At 37.6% G+C, this 15,845-nt stretch overlaps 1 protein-coding gene across 3 annotated transcripts in view; it reads left to right on the forward strand.

Annotated features, from left to right (window-relative positions):
* The window catches only part of NBEA (neurobeachin), a 754,735-nt gene that overhangs the window by 265,675 nt on the left and 473,215 nt on the right, over positions 1-15,845 (forward strand). For all 3 annotated transcript variants that reach the window (XM_053563534.1, XM_053563535.1, XM_053563536.1), the window contains one exon: positions 12,181-12,308. In XM_053563534.1, coding sequence (XP_053419509.1) covers positions 12,181-12,308 — 128 coding nt within the window. The remainder of the gene's footprint in view (positions 1-12,180; positions 12,309-15,845) is intronic.

The following is a 15,845-nucleotide window of genomic DNA, read 5'->3' on the forward strand; positions in this document are numbered from 1 at the left end:
TGTTTAGTTTGCTGGTAGTCCACTGTGCTGGTTAGTGTGTAGAATAGGTCTAAAAATTTCCTATAGAGCTGGTCTTGTTGTGGCAAACTTCCTCAATGTTTGCATATCAGTAAAAGATTTCACTTCTCTGTCAATTTTAAAGCTTAGCTTAGCAAAATATAGTATTCTGTGCTAGAAATTGTTTTGCTTAAGTGGATTAAAGGTGTGTCTTGGAGAAGCTTGATTTGAGTTTAGATGACCTGGGATCTGATATCCCTCTGAAAAGAGTGTACAGAATCTTTGGTGATATTTGTGGCATTTTCATTTATGATATCCTTTAGTAGGGCTTCCATGCCCCTGGGGTACTCTTCCCCTTCTGGTATAACTTGTATGTTTGAACGCTTCATGAAGTCACATAATTCTGTCCATGAACATTGTGCTTTCTCTCTCTTTTTTTCTATCTCTTTAACTGCCTGAGTTAGCTCAAGAGCTTTATCCTCTATCTCTGACATTCTTTCTTCTACATAGTATAGTCTATTATTGATACTTTCTACTGCATCCTTAAGTTCCTTGATTGATTGCTTCAATTCCTTAAGCTCTGGTATAGCCTTTCTAGATTCTTCATATTGTTAATTGATTCTGTTTTTGGATTTCCTTTTGGGTATTTTCCACTTTCTCAGCAATTTCCTTCATTGTTCTTTTTCTTTTCTTTTTTTTTGGCAGTTTTTGGCTGAGGCTGAGTTTGAACCCACCGCCTCCGGCATGTGGGGCTGGCGCCCTACTCCTTTGAGCCACAGGTGCCCCCCTCCTTCATTGTTCTTATGATCCATATTTTAAATTTCCCTTCTGTCATTTCTAACATTTCTTTATATGTGGAATCTTCTGTAGTAGCTACCTCAGGAACCCTTGGGACAGTTGCTCTGGTCTGGTTTTTCATGTTGCCAGGATGTTTCCACTTTTCTTCCTCATGGGTGTTTTCTTTTTTTGTCTGTTTCCTTGCCCTACTTTTTCCTTTCACCTCTTGTTGCTCTTTAAGTTACCATGCCTCTGACCTAAGGTGTTAAAGTGTTCTTTTGGTAAAGGACTAAAAGGACGAAAGTGTATAGGAAGAAGGGATGAAAGATTTAAAAAAGAGAGAGAGAGAGAGAAAAGAGAAAGGAAAGGGGGTGAGAAAAAGGGAAGATTGACAAAAAGAAGGGAGGAACAAAAAGAGAGAGAGATTGAAGAGAGAGATTGAAGTAATAGTGGTGCACAGTCGTGCACTGTGACCCACACCCACAAATCCCAACCTCTGGGCAGGCCAGCCCAAGGAGTCACAATACCTCCATCAGTAGAGAAGAAAACCAAAACTACCACAAATCAAACCAAAATGAACAAACAAAAAACCTTAAGAGATAAAATTGAGTGAAAAAACATATATCAGAGACAGAAAAACTGGCAAAAATGAAGTCCCTATTATCAAAAAAAGCAACAATGAAAAAATATATGTACACAAAAAACATGAAAAATAAAAGATTTTTTTTTGGAAGATAAAAGACAGACAAACTAACAACAACAACAAACTATGTACATATATATCTTGCTCAATATTGTTTGGGCAACAGGCCAGCCTCTGGGATATGAGATGCTAATTACAATAGAGGTGTATAAGATGGAGACTGGAAGCCTCTGCTAACTTCTTTGCTCCACAGAGTTGTGAGCCTGGATCTCTCCTCAGCCTGCTTAGTATATGGGCTTCAACCTTTCCTAACCATGTCCCTTGGCTAAACAGTGGCTATACCAGGAAAAGGTGTGTTGCTTGGATCTCTCCAGAAGTGGCTGCCCACTTGTCAGGCACCCTGAGCCTTCCTTGTTCTAGGACCCTGAGGGCTGAGCTTGCAAGACAACTTGCCCTCAATGGCTGCCCACAGGGCCTGCAGCCAAACAGTGAAACCTCTGTTCTGCCTTAGCGGCTCAGTCCTGGCCTCTGGCCACTGTTCAGAGTCACTTGTTCACTCACCCAATGTCTCCCAGAACCAGCCTCAGTCTAGGACCCTGAGGGCCAAGTCTGCCAGGCAGCTCCTCCATATTGTGCAGCCAGTAGGCGAACAATGAAACCTCTGCTCTGCTCTGTCGGATCAGTCCAGATCTCTGGGCTCTGTTCAAAGTCACTTGCTCACTCATCCAAGGTCTCCCAAAGTAACTCAAACAAGTCCCTAAGTCCAAAACCCGCCGTAGGGAAGGCCTTCCCTGTCTGTATACTCTCACCATTGCTGTAGCTGCTACCGCAGGCAGCCGCCACTGCCAACAGCCACCACAGCTGGTGGCCTCAGACCAAACTCAAACACTTGCCCCTTCACTGATGCTTTCATCCTCCTTCCTGTGGTCCCAAAGTCTCCTGCTGCTTCCTTGTGCACCTGAAGGGATGATTCTGGGCAAAGCCCGCATTCCTGAGGTGCCTGGAGTCTTCTTTTAAAAAAGCTGTTCCTCATCTGCCATCTTGCTCTGCCTTCCCGCCCTCCATTGTTATGAAGGATTCTGTTCCTTTGATTTATCTCCTGGACCATTGTAGAAACTAGGCTTTGTCCTTAAGTTATTCAGTAGTTTTAGTTTGGTAGGAGACTATGGCATTTGTTTTTGTATAGTACAGGTCTGAGTACTCCCTGAGGGGCAAGTGTAGTAGTAACACTTTTCTGCAAAGCTTGCATGTAAGGAAAAGCTTTTCTTTCTTCACTGAATATGAAAATTAGTTTTGCAGAATACGGAATCCTAGGTGGGCAGTTGTTCAGTTTGATAAGATTGAAAAGCAGCTCACTCTTTTTTGTCTTATAAAGTTTTCTCTCTTGTCTTCTGAGAAATCAGCTATTAGCTAGATGGGTTTAACTCTATAAGTCAGATTCTACTTAAATTGGGCTGCTTCTAGAATTTTCTTTCATTTTGACTTTGGCCAGGTCAATTACAATGTGTCTAGTAGGTGGTTTGTTTGAATTGAGTTATCCTTAGAGTATGATAGTATTCTACTAACTGTATGTCTGGGTCTCTGGTAATGCTTGGGAAATTTTCCAATATAGTTTTTTCAATTAGAACTTCCATCCCTTTAGGGATATCTGTAATTTGTAAGTGTGTACATTTTGCCACATCTCTCTAAGAGAGTTCTTTGCTTTTGTTCTCTTCTTTTCTGAAAAATTGAGTTAACTCAATAGTCTTGTCTTCAATTTCAAGGATTCTTTTTCTACGTAGTTTAATCTGTTAGTGAAATGTTCTGCTGTGTTTTGAAACTCCCTGAACGTCTCTTTCAGTTCTTTAAGCTCTGTTATATCCTTCCTAATTATGTCCAGATCCTTGGTAACTTTGTCTTTAATGTCATTGATTTGCTGGTTTTCTTCTTTCTCTTCAATTCCATTCATCTTATTTGCCATCTATATTCCAAATTCCATTTATATCATGTCAGTAATTGTTTATGTTTTGGATTCTCTGTGATTCCTTTAGGGAATTTATCTGTTCTGGTTTTTCATGTTGCTAGAGTTTTTTTGCTTGTTCCTTCTTCTCATTTGTTCTTTCTTTCTTTCTTTCTTTTCTATTTTTCCCTTTCCCTTCCTCCTCTTTACCTTTTCTTGTCTTAACTATAGGCTATTGGTTCAAGTTGACCCACAGGTATACTAGAGAAAAAGAAAAAAAAGAGGGAGAAGAAAGAAATAATTTTTTGAATATAATTATTAAAATCCTCTTTATTGCATTAGAAAAGAAATAGAAAGGAAAGGAAAAGAGGAATAAATTAAGAAATTTTGACTGTAATTATTAAAATCTTCTTTGTTGCCTTGGAAAAAGAACAGAAAGGAAAAATAGGAAAAAAATGGATTGTAATTTATTATGCAGCCTTAAAAAACGGTGAAGACTTTACCTCTTTTATGTTTACCTGGATGGAACTAGAACATAGTCTGCTTAGTAACTTATCTCAAGAACGGAAGAAAAAGTATCCAATGTACTCAGTACTATTATAAAACCAATAATCACCTTCACTTTCATACGAAAGATAAAACACAACTATAGCCCAGGATGAAGGAGGGAAGAGGATGGGGTGGAGGTGGGAAGGTTGGATGGAGGGAGGGTAATTGGTGGGACCACATCTGTGGTGCATATTGCAAGGGTACATGTCAGATCTCTTAAGTGTAAAGTATAAATGTTGTAACATAATAATTAGGTGAAGGCTATGTCAACCCGTTTGATGTAAGCATTTCAAATTGTATATAAAATCAGCACATTGTACCCCCAAAATGCATGTATATAGTTATAATTTAATAAAAAATTAATTAAAATAAAAAAATACTGGAAAGTCCAAATTAAAAAAAAAAAATCTTTGTTGCCTTGGAAGAGAAACAGAAAGAAAAGGAAAAACAAAAGATCATTAGGTGGCGCTTTAGGATTAGAGATAATAGCGGCTGTTGGATGCAGAGATTCACTGAGCCTTATTCTCTGGAGTTTTCAGGTAGCCTGTGAAGCTGACATTGGGGTTGGTTTCCTGCTGTGCTCTCAACAGGGAGGCTCTGGGGCAGGCTGTGGCCAGAGACAGCACTGAAGATCCAGGGAGTAGCTGCATGTCTGAGGGAGGACACAAGACGTTCTGGGATACCACACTGAATTCCAGTTTCAGATAGAAAGACTCACAGTTTGTATTAAGGTTGGGACCAAGTCTTAGTAATCTGCACAGTGTCTGGAGTCTGTAAGGATATGTGTGTGGAGGTGGGGTGCAGGGCCATTTCTAACTGTTTCTGGAAGCCACAGACCAGTTTGGAGGAAGCTACCCAAATTTGGAGGGCAGGGTCTGTGCTGGCTGCACAGCCAACCAGACAAGAGGGCTTCAGTGCCTCTGGGAAGCTGAGCCAAGTGGGATGGAATAATCATGTGACCATAATCTCAGGCTACAGTGGTTCTTGCACCCCTCCTATGGCCCACTGAGGAGGGGGGCTGGTGGCCACTGTCTCTCCGGAGCAGTGTTTCCCACAGAGCCCCCTCCTGGCCCTTTACCATGCCTGGTCTGCCTGATCTGTGAGGGGAGCACTTGGCTGTAGCTTGGAGAAGGCACGTGTCAGGCTACTCATTCTCCATCCTGCACTAGTGCACCGACACAGTGTACCGACAGCAGGGCGCAGTGGGGACAAGGGCTGCCGCTGCTGATTCTCTTCCACACTGGCTGCCTGGGGGCGGGGTGATTTGTACCTGATTCAGGTGTTCAGGTACACCCTGGAACACCGTGGCAGTGGGCTGTGGGGGACAGTACTTCCCAGCAGCCCAGATTATACCATGATCACCACTCCAGTCTCCGCCTTGGTGCCTCTCACCTCCCCTTCACCTATTACCTCATTACTTCCCTTCCTGTTTCTCCTCTCCAGTTCCGGTGTGCCAAGCAGTTGCTCTGGTGCCCTCACCGGTCTCTCTGGGCCGGGTGGTTGAAGGGTAGCACCTGCCCACGCTCCTCCCCATTTTGGTGGCAAGAGGCTGCAAAGGGGCAGGAGCAGGGGCAGGCCACCAGACTGCCACATTGGCTCCCACCCCAGTTTTCTTATAATTTTTAAGTTGTAAAAAACGTAGCCAAGTACAGTTTAAATTCTCATGTCATATAATTAGACTTTCTTCTACTTTGCATTACTTTCTTTCTTTTAACTAGTTTAATGGTAATTCTTTTTTTTTCCTTTTTTAAAATGTATCCATATTTAAATATTGAAAACAGGTTTTTCTTCAATAGCATATTAATGGATTCTGCTTTTTGAAAAAAACATCAATTTGACAATCTATATCTTAATTGGTGTTTCTGGGTCATTTGTATTCAGCATCATTGCTGATAATGATTTGATTGATGTCTGCTTATTTGGTTATTGTTATAGAAGAAAATGTTACTTTCTATCCCTATTTTGTTTTTTCTCTTTTTATACACTCTATAGGGTTAATGGGGTTTATTTTTTATTACTTCATTTTCTCTCCAACATTGACTTATTACTAATTTATCTTTGAAACATTTTAAGAGGCTTCTTTAGGGCTTACAATATAAATTTTTAAATTATCACAGGTCAGTTTTTAATATTATTACGCTGTTTTATGTGTTGTGTAAGATGGTTACACAGTTTGTTCCTAATTCCTCTTTTATACTCTTTATGTTAATGTTGCTATACATCTTACTTTTCTATGTCTTACTAAGAAATAGTACATTGCTATTATTTTGGTCTGGAAAGGCTATTATAGAGCAGTTTAAAAATGCATTTTATCTTTACTTTTGTTTATCATTTCCAGCACTGTTTTTGTTTCTATAAATCTTTTTTTCTGGTATATTCCTTATACTTGAAGTACTACCTTTTTTTGTTTGTTTGTTTGTTTGTTTTTGTTTTTTGGCCGGGGCCAGGTTTGAACCCTCCACCTCCGGTATATGAAATTGTATGTACCCAAACCATACAGTAGGGCTGGTGCCCTACTCACTGAGCTACACGCGCTGCCCTAAAGTACTACCTTTTAAAACGATTGTACTACATAACAGCTATATGAATGCATTCAGCTTTTGTCTTCTGAAAAAGTCTTCATTTTAGAAATAACTTTTTGGCTGATATAGAATTAAAGGCTTATATATATATATTTGAAATAGATTTCATTTCATGTCTTCTGGCTTGCATAGTTTCTAATGAAAATGTCATTGTATTTTTGTTTTTCTTGCTGTAATGTGTCTTTATTCTCAGATTACTTTCTTTGAATTCTGTCTTTAGATTATAAAAGTTTATTATGAAACATTTAGGTTATTCATTCACTTATTTATTAAAATTCATACTTTTTTTTTTACTTTTATCATTTTTTGGAAATTCCTACTTATTATTTCTACACATATTTCCTCTGCCCTATCTTCTCTTTTTGTATTTTTTTCTATTGCTATAGTAACAACTTACCACAAATTTAGTAGCTTAAAACAGTACCAATTTATTAATTATCTCACAATTCTGTGGGTTAAAAGCTCCAACACAAATCACCCTGGGCTGAAATTCAGGGCTTGGCAGAGCTTCATTTAACGGACACTCTGAAAGAAAATTCACTCCCAGTCTCATTCAGGGTATTAGTAGAACTCATTTCTATGTGGCTGTAGGATTCATGAACTTGTTTCCTTGCTTGTCATCAGGGGCTCCCTTCGCTCCCCGACTTCTTTCTCCTTTCTTTTTTTTTTTTTAATTATTAAATCATAAAGAGGTAGATCATGTATACATTAATGCACTCGGGGGTACAGTGTGCTGATTTCATATATAATTTGGAATGCTTACATCGCACTGGTTAATATGTCCCTCACCTCATTTACTTAATCATTGTGTTAAGACATGTATACTCTGTACTTAATAGATCCGACATGCACCCTTGCAATGTGCACACTTGCATGTAGCCCTCTAGAGTTAGAACTGTTAGGTTTTTTGTACACTTAGGATCTCTCTCATTCTCATTCTGACATGTCCTCTGCTTTCTTGTTTGGCGTACTTCTCTGACTACAGCCAGAGATTTTTCTGATTTTTAAAACTCATGGGATTAGATTGAGCTCACCTACAGAATCCAGGATGATCTCCCTATCTTAATTTCTTTAATCTTAATTTCACTTACAAAGTCCCTTTTGACATGTAACATAACCTATTCAGAGATTATGGTTTGGGTATTTTGGGGCAACCATTTTTGGCATACCACACTTCTCTGGGGATTCCAATCACATTTATGTAAAGTTCTATGATACTGTTTCATAGTTGTTGAATTCATGGATTCTCTCTCTCTCATACATTTTGTATGTATTTCTTTTTTTATTTTAATGTGTCTAGTATTACTGGCCAATCTTCTGATTGACTGATTCTTTCTGTTAGTAAGCCCATTGAAGACATATTGTTTCTTTTACTGTATTTTTATTTCTATCATTTTTTTACAGTTTCTTTTGCTGAAATTCCACATCTATTTATTAACATTGTCTACCTTTTCAACTATTAATTTACTGTTAAGAAATTAATCATAGTTATTTTAAATTGTTTGATTGTTTTAATGTATGTTTTATCTATGATTGTTTCCTTAGGTATGTCTCTGACTTTTTTTTTCTTGTTTCTTTGTATATAGGATAATTTTTGGTAGAAAAGTGGGCATTATCTACAGGCTAGTAGTGAGTGACAGAAGTGTTTATGCTCGGAATGGGCCTGCCTCTCCTTATGCTAGGCGCTGTGTGTGAGGGCTGAGTCCTTGCTGATAATGAAAGGCGCTTATGTTTTCTTGCTTTGGTTACTCTCAGTGCACCACCAGCTTTAAATGTCTCTCCTATACATGTGTTTGATTTGGTGGTAGTTTGTAGAGTGCCATACTCATTATTCCTGTGCTACCTTCGTCTTTAAGTCTCCACATTCTTTCCCCTGTGCAACAGTGGTCTGCTGTGATTTGTTCTTGGGTGCTTGCAAGCCTAGCGTTGAAGGGAATGGCGTTTTTCTTTTGTTTTCCTGCTTCAAACTCAGTTTGAGTCAGATGCTTCCTTGTCTCTTGAAGGTAAGACATTTCTGCTGGTTCTTACCATTCCCGAGTGATCTAAATATTAGGGTTCAGGACATTTTCTGTTCCTCCTCTGCAGCTGCCCACTTCTGTGCTCTGAAAGTGACAGGGTTTGCAGTCTTCCTCCAAGATGCATGAAGTTTTCAATCCATAGAGCAGACAGGAAGAAGAATCTGGCTGAGCTTCATGTCTTTTCTGCAGCAGTTACCTCTCCCTCCTTTAGCCAGCAGTAGTGAAGAAAGTTTTCTGTAGTCTTCCCGGCTACCTCCAGTCTTTTTAAGGAGCACTCCTTAGGTTTGTGTAGAAGAGCCTGGGAATTGTTAGTTGAGTTGAATAAGCTAGTTTTTTGTAAAAAATAATTTGCTGTAGGACACATTGTTCTCAGGGCTAGATGTGGTAGTTTGTCCTGTAATCCCAGCAATTCAGGAGCCCAAGGTGGAAGGATAGCTTGAGGCCAGGCGTTCAAGACCGGCCTTGGCAACATAGCAAGACCTGTCTCTGCAAAAGTTAGCTGGGTGTGGTGAGACAGTATTTAGTCCTAAGATAGGAGAATGGCTTGAGTCCAGGAATTCAAGGCTGCAGTGAGCTATGATCGTGCCAGTGCACTCTTAAGCCCGGATAACCAACCAATCAAGACCCACCCTGTCTCAAAAAGAGAGCGAGAGAGCGAGAAGGAGAGAGAGAGAGAAAAAGAAGAAAGGAAGGGAGGGTGGGAGGGAAGGAAGGAAGGAAAAGAAAAAAAAAAACAAAATAAAAGAGAAAAGAAAAGTGGCTATATGTTCTTTTTATTTTTATTTTAAAGGCAACGTTTCATTCATTTTTATAGGACTTAGGGTGACCTCATGTTGATGTGGTTTTTAATTTCTTTTTTACATGTTAATAGATAACTTTCTCAAATATGCCTTGGAATTGGTAAAAAGGAGTTTTATGTAGTGTGTTTCTTTGAGATGAAGACGGAAATAAACAAAATAATAGTATAGGTCCAGCATGTCTTTTTCTTCCATTTTTTGGTAATCTATACTTGGCGAGTGATAAACAGGGTTCTTAGAAGTTTACGTCTATACTGTTTCCTTTGAGAATTTAAGTTCTGTAGGATGAAGATCACGTATTTTATAGTGTTTACTCTCCCTTGAAATGCATTGCAGGGAATCTACAAATATTAACAACGAAACTGTCCATTTTCTTCAAAAAGTGATGATGGAATTTTTCCACTTAGAATATTTTGTCATTGTTTAATCAAGAAATCTCGCAGTATTATTTGAAAATGGGGTTTTGTACTTCAAACTGTTGATCTCTTGCTGAGTAGTCTATTAGAAAATTAAAATTGTTTGCAGAATGATATGGAAGAATGATAGTTAATCTTTTAATTTTATAAGAAAATATTTGCAAAATTCTTATTATAGGGATTCACTCACTGAGGAATGCTTGTTTTTATCCATTACCACAAAGCCAGGGTAATTGGTAATTAACGTATATTACACACTCTTCTGCACAGAAGTAATAAGATCAGATTAATTAAAGTTTTATTGAATATTTAACTTAATCACCAAGAAGAGTAATTTTATAATTCTGAAACCTCCAAATCATAAGAAACTTGTAAAGTAGGAGGAAAATATTTCAAACTGGAGTGGGAAAAGTTTCTGGCTTTGATTAGGTAATAGTACATTAAACCCAAAGTATAGTTATGATATCAACCATCATGAATCCAGAATTTCTCTGAACAATTTATAATAATTAAATCTAGATTTTTCTCCTCTTCATCGACTGGTTATTACCATTCTTACTTACCATTCCTTGGTAGGCTGGATTAGTTTAGTTGGGGGAAGTGGTGGGGCATGTCCCTGGAGACCAGAAGGAACAATTTCAAAAACAAATCTCTGCTTTTTCCCACTAAAAGTTATTATGATTGTTCAGTGACTTCAGGTAGCCTTTTTTGAGCTAGCATTTTGGCTAATACTTAACTGCTGATAAATACTCTTACTAAAACAATCATTCCCAAAGTGTCTTTCCTACATCAGCAGTATCAGCACCACCTGAAGATATGTTACAAGCACAAATTCTCACCATACACTCAGACCTGTTAGTCAGAAATTGAAGTTGGAGCCTCACAGCCTCTTCAAACAGGACTTACATCTGATTCTGACCTGCTCTGAACCTTGAGACACTTCCTTAAAGAGTGCTTGCTTCAGGAATAACCGAGTAGGGACATCAGTGAAGGCTCCTGTCATCACCAAGTCTGCTAAGCCACGTGAAATCCTTTTTTCTTGCCTTGAAGTTGTTCCTTTGGAATAGTCTAAATATAGGTGGCAGTGACTAAACTGAGTTTCCTCCGTCTTTCTCCTCCCTTAAAATGTTAATCCAGATAACATGAGGTGAGGTTAAATAAAGGCGCTGATGGTGAAGTATGGAGTGCAGAGTGCCCAAAGAGTCGAACGTGTTGTTTTCAAGTTAGGAAAAAAGCACATCCTAGATTATTCCCTAATCCCTACTGAGCCACTTAAAAACTTGAAAAAATATGCCAGATTTAGTTTTAAATATTAATAATACATTGTAAGTTATTTTTTTCATTTATAAATATTTCTTCATATGTAACAATAATGTTATCTAGGTATTGTGACAGAAATGTTGTTATTTTGAAGCATTGTTTAATTCCTTATTGTAACATGTCTTCTGGGTAGAAAAGTATGTGTGCATCTAAAATATATATTATTACACTGATTTTGTTTTGTTGAACATGTAAGAGTCACATTTTATAAGAGTTAAGTATGAGTATGTTTTATTCAAAATAGCAGTTACAAAAGCTGACATCACTGGCCTCGCCGTGTGCCAGGTCCTCTTCTTTGCACTTTACATGTCTTAGTTTATTTAATCCTCACTGGATATGAGCTGTCATCATCTTTAGTTTGCAGACATAGAAAACCCAATGAGCTCAGGGTTACCAGTCTAGCATATGCATAGAGCCAAGGTTCCAGTCCAAGCAGTCTTACTTCAAAGCACTTATATCTAAAAAGATCTTTTACCAAATTATACATTTACCTAAGCCAAAACATCATCTTCATTCATTTTTTTCTTTTTCATATACCATTCAAGGTTATTTCCAATAATACCAAATGATGCTTATCTTAGGTAAAGCCATTAACTTAAAATTCATCAGTGAGCAGTGTGAATAATAACAAAGCTGTGTGTAACAGAAAGTAAATGGGCTCATGAAATAGAAAACGCAGAAAGCATGCAGCATGTCATATGGATCCCAGCTAGTCCCTTATTATTAGTTCAGCTTTTCAGAGAATACCTCCTTGAGAGCAAGAAGTAAATTCTTTGTAACTGGCCCAGTGACCCACATAGTAGGTGTTCAAACTCATTTTCTGTTGTAGATGAATAGACAGACAAAGTAGTCAACTCATCCTGTGCTCCTAGAGGTATGGACAGTCTTTGGAACCCATTCAAGCAGCAGAACCCTGATTCTTTTTCACAGTCTAGTCATTCTAATTTAGCTGCCATCTTTTGAGTATCCTTAGAACTGTATGTGAAACTTTACAGGTGTCCTTTCTATATGAAGCTTGTTATTATTACCTGGGCTAGTTTGGGACTTTTTATAATTATTGAAGATGTTAATTTAGAAGTAAAGTTTCTTCAGCATTTTTTATTGAATTATATTTATTAGTCTTTATGTCTTAATTTCAACAGCATCACTGCAAAACTTGAAAGAGCTTTAGAAAAAGTTGCTCCTCTTCTTCGTGAAATTTTTGTAGACTTTGCCCCATTCCTATCTCGTACACTTCTTGGCAGTCATGGACAAGAGCTATTGATAGAAGGTATGATTTCTCTCTTTTTTCTAATTATTTCAGTTTTCTATAAGTGTGTGTTAACCATGGCATAATTTGGGATTCTGGAAGAATATAAAGGTATTGCTTCCATAGTTTCTAAGAAGTTACTCAATATATGCTTTCTCCTTACTGATTTTTTTTAAATAACATTTTTGCATAGTCAATGCCAATATGAGAACTTTGGAAATTAAGAACATTGAAAAGGTGTTAGAGGGAGAGACGTTGCTCTTTAATCCCAGTCTTTTAAGCTGCTGAATGTCCTCTCATCAGGACAGTGTGTTTACAAAGGAATGGTCCCTAAAATTTTCTTCTAGCTCTGAGAGCAGTGCTTCTTTAGTTACTTTGCTTATTCACATAACATTTGTGATGTGACAATTTTAAGTAATAAAACATTAAAAATACGGAGAAACACTTCATTGGGGATTGAAGGCAGCTGTTGTCTTCTCAACAGAAGCGTAACTAGAGTAGAAGGCAATCAAAAAAATTCATTATGATCAAGATTTAATTTATAAACCTGAATTAAGAAAGTGGCTTTGAAAAATATGGTTAACAGAAGTCGTTTCTTTATATAAAGTTTTATTTTATGAATATATCTAAACTGCAGAAAGGAATGATCAGTATAAAGGTGATCCTGCAGATGAATAAAGGTGGCAGGTGCCACTTCAGTTATTACCTGGATTTAGCAGCCTTACAGACTTTTTTGCTTTTTGCTTCCTGTTGACTATAGAAGCAAGGAAGTTTTCTCTGCCTATTGTGTCATTGTTCCGATTGTGTCTATACAATGTTTCTATTAGAAAGATGGAATACTTAGTAACACAGGCTCTGGGAGCAGCTGCCTTTGAATCCTACTTCTACTTCTCAGGTCTTTGATCTTTGAGAATTACTTAGCCACTTTGTATTTTAGTTTCTGTTTCATAAAATGTGGTCAGTGATAACTCCAGGGCTGTTGTGAGGATTAAATTGCACAAAGCATATAAAGTTTAGATCAATGACCGGTGGTGAGCTACTCAGTTTTTAAAAAATACTGAGTACCTGCTCTGGGCTAATACTTTTAGGTACTTGGGATATATTAGTAAATATCAGGTCAAGATTCTTTCCTTTGTGAAGCTTGTATTCTAACAAGGGAAGATAGTAAATAAGCATTAAACCAAAATGAATGATTAAGTTGTATAGCACGTTAGACGATAGCAGGTAAAAGGATAACTGCAATAACAGAGGGGATTGGGGTAATAGAATGGCAAGGTTGGGTTGTAGTTTTTAGGGTGGTCAATTTTAAATAGTCCTCATTCATTTGGGCAAATGATTTAAAAGAGGTGACATACAACTTACCTGTAAAAGAGTGTTCTAGGCAGAGAGAATAGTCAGTGTATCGACTCTAAAATGGCTGTAGATGGACATTTTTGGCCTGATCAAAGAATAGAAAAAATGCCAGTATCATATGAACTAAAAGGATGGTTGGATATTAAGCCAAGAGATTTAAGGGGTCTATGGCTTTAACAGATGTGGTATGGGAAGGGTGTTGCAGTTTTGAAAAGAACAGGGATGTCACCATTGTCATTGTCTTAATAACAATACTTCCTTCCACCTTTAAAGTAAAATAGAAAATGTATCTAAGAACAGGACTCTGAGAAGAATCACACTAATTTAAAGCAGCCAAAAAATGAACTTTAAAAGTTCTTAGAAACGTACAAACTATTCCTTAGCTGCAGATGTGTCTATGATTTCAGTAGATTCCTTCTAAATGTATGTAATTGATTGTACAAAATCACACAGTCATTGATTTATACAAAAAGAAATATTTGCTGCTTTAGTGCCAGGGTTTAAAAGAGGTGATCATTACGTTTTATAAGTTTACAGTCTAATGGGAAAATAGACATAAAGCCAGTAATTAAAACTCAGTACGATCCATGCTCTGATGCACGTACAGACCTAACGTACAGTAAGAAGGGAAAGTAGGCCACTGACCAACAGATCATTTTGCAGGGCCCCGGCCCTTTTATGTGGATCACTAAGGTGTTTACATAGACCTGGTCTTCCCCTCCAGCACCTGAAGCAATTCCACTCATTTTGAACGGATAGTTTGTGTTATCTTCTCTCCTTAACTAGTCTCCCAGCTCAACCCAGTCTTCTGAATTCCAGACATATTTTGAGCTACCTAGCCAGGGCATTTCCATCTACCTTAAACTCAGTTCATCCAAAAGTTACTCATTATTTCTATTAAATTGCCTTTCCTATTAAATGTATTGCTTTTGTTAACATTACTATTAATATAAACTTTTGAGGTAAAATCTGATTTAGAGGAAAAAAAAATCTTTTCTTCTTCAAATTTGCTATTTACAATTACTTGGTGAGAATTGGTAATTTCTGAACAGTATTCATTTAATTTTATAAATATTATTAACGTGACAAATATTATATCAAGCCATGTTGAAGGACTTTCAAAGTAGCATAAATGTTAAGTTATGTAAAAGTGGAAATATTGTGGTTAAGGATTCTAAAAGGTTATTGGTTGATTCGTTTTGAATTTTTTTTCAAATCTTTTCGGTGTCCTTAGAGTTATACTGGAGAGCAAGAATGGTAGTTATTTATAGTTGCATTTTTATATTTTTCTGTAATATGTTATTTTTATAATGTGCAATGTTTATTAAAAAACAATCTTAAGTATTTCCACATTCCCTAGAAAATAAAAGCCTTTTACTTTTTCTCTATTTATGTATATCTTTTTCTAAAAGTATTTGACATATTTGTAGAAATTTATAAATACTGGTTAAAGATGTAATAAAATAGGACAAAGAATAAAGTTAGTAATGGATCCTGTATCTTTATTAAAACTAAGTCACACATGCTGTACAAGTATTTTAGCAGCGCAGCCGAAGGCAGAATTACATTGTTATAAGAATCACATTACTGGGCGGCGCCTGTGGCTCAGTGAGTAGGGCGCCGGCCCCATATGCCGAGGGTGGCGGGTTCAAACCCGGCCCCGGCCAAACTGCAACAAAAAAATAGCCGGGCGTTGTGGCGGGCGCCTGTAGTCCCAGCTACTCGGGAGGCTGAGGCAAGAGAATCGCGTAAGCCCGAGAGTTAGAGGTTGCTGTGAGCCGTGTGACGCCACGGGACTCTACCGGAGGGCGGTACAGTGAGACTCTGTCTCTACAAAAAAAAAAAAAAAAAAAGAATCACATTACTGGTTACTAAGTGACAGTTTGCAAAAATTTTAGGTTCTAAGGAATTATTCTCAAGTAACTTTTTAACTACTCTGTGTTGCCCAGGCAGGACCACCTGTGTGGAGCTGCTGCCAGAATTTTCCATAGTCCCACATTAAACTGTTTCTTATTATTTCTTCTCATCAGTGCAGATAGAGGGCAGGAGAAATTGTTGTTACGTTAGAGCTGTTTTCCTTAGGCTTCTCTAAGTTTATACATACATATAAAATATTCTAACTTGAGTGGAAAGAGCATTGGGAATATCTCTCCATTGATAGTGCATCCAGGTGAACTTGTATTTTTATTTATTTTTTTAAATTAA

This window comes from Nycticebus coucang, chromosome 15 (assembly GCF_027406575.1).
Source record: "Nycticebus coucang isolate mNycCou1 chromosome 15, mNycCou1.pri, whole genome shotgun sequence".
Classification (NCBI taxonomy): domain Eukaryota; kingdom Metazoa; phylum Chordata; class Mammalia; order Primates; family Lorisidae; genus Nycticebus; species Nycticebus coucang.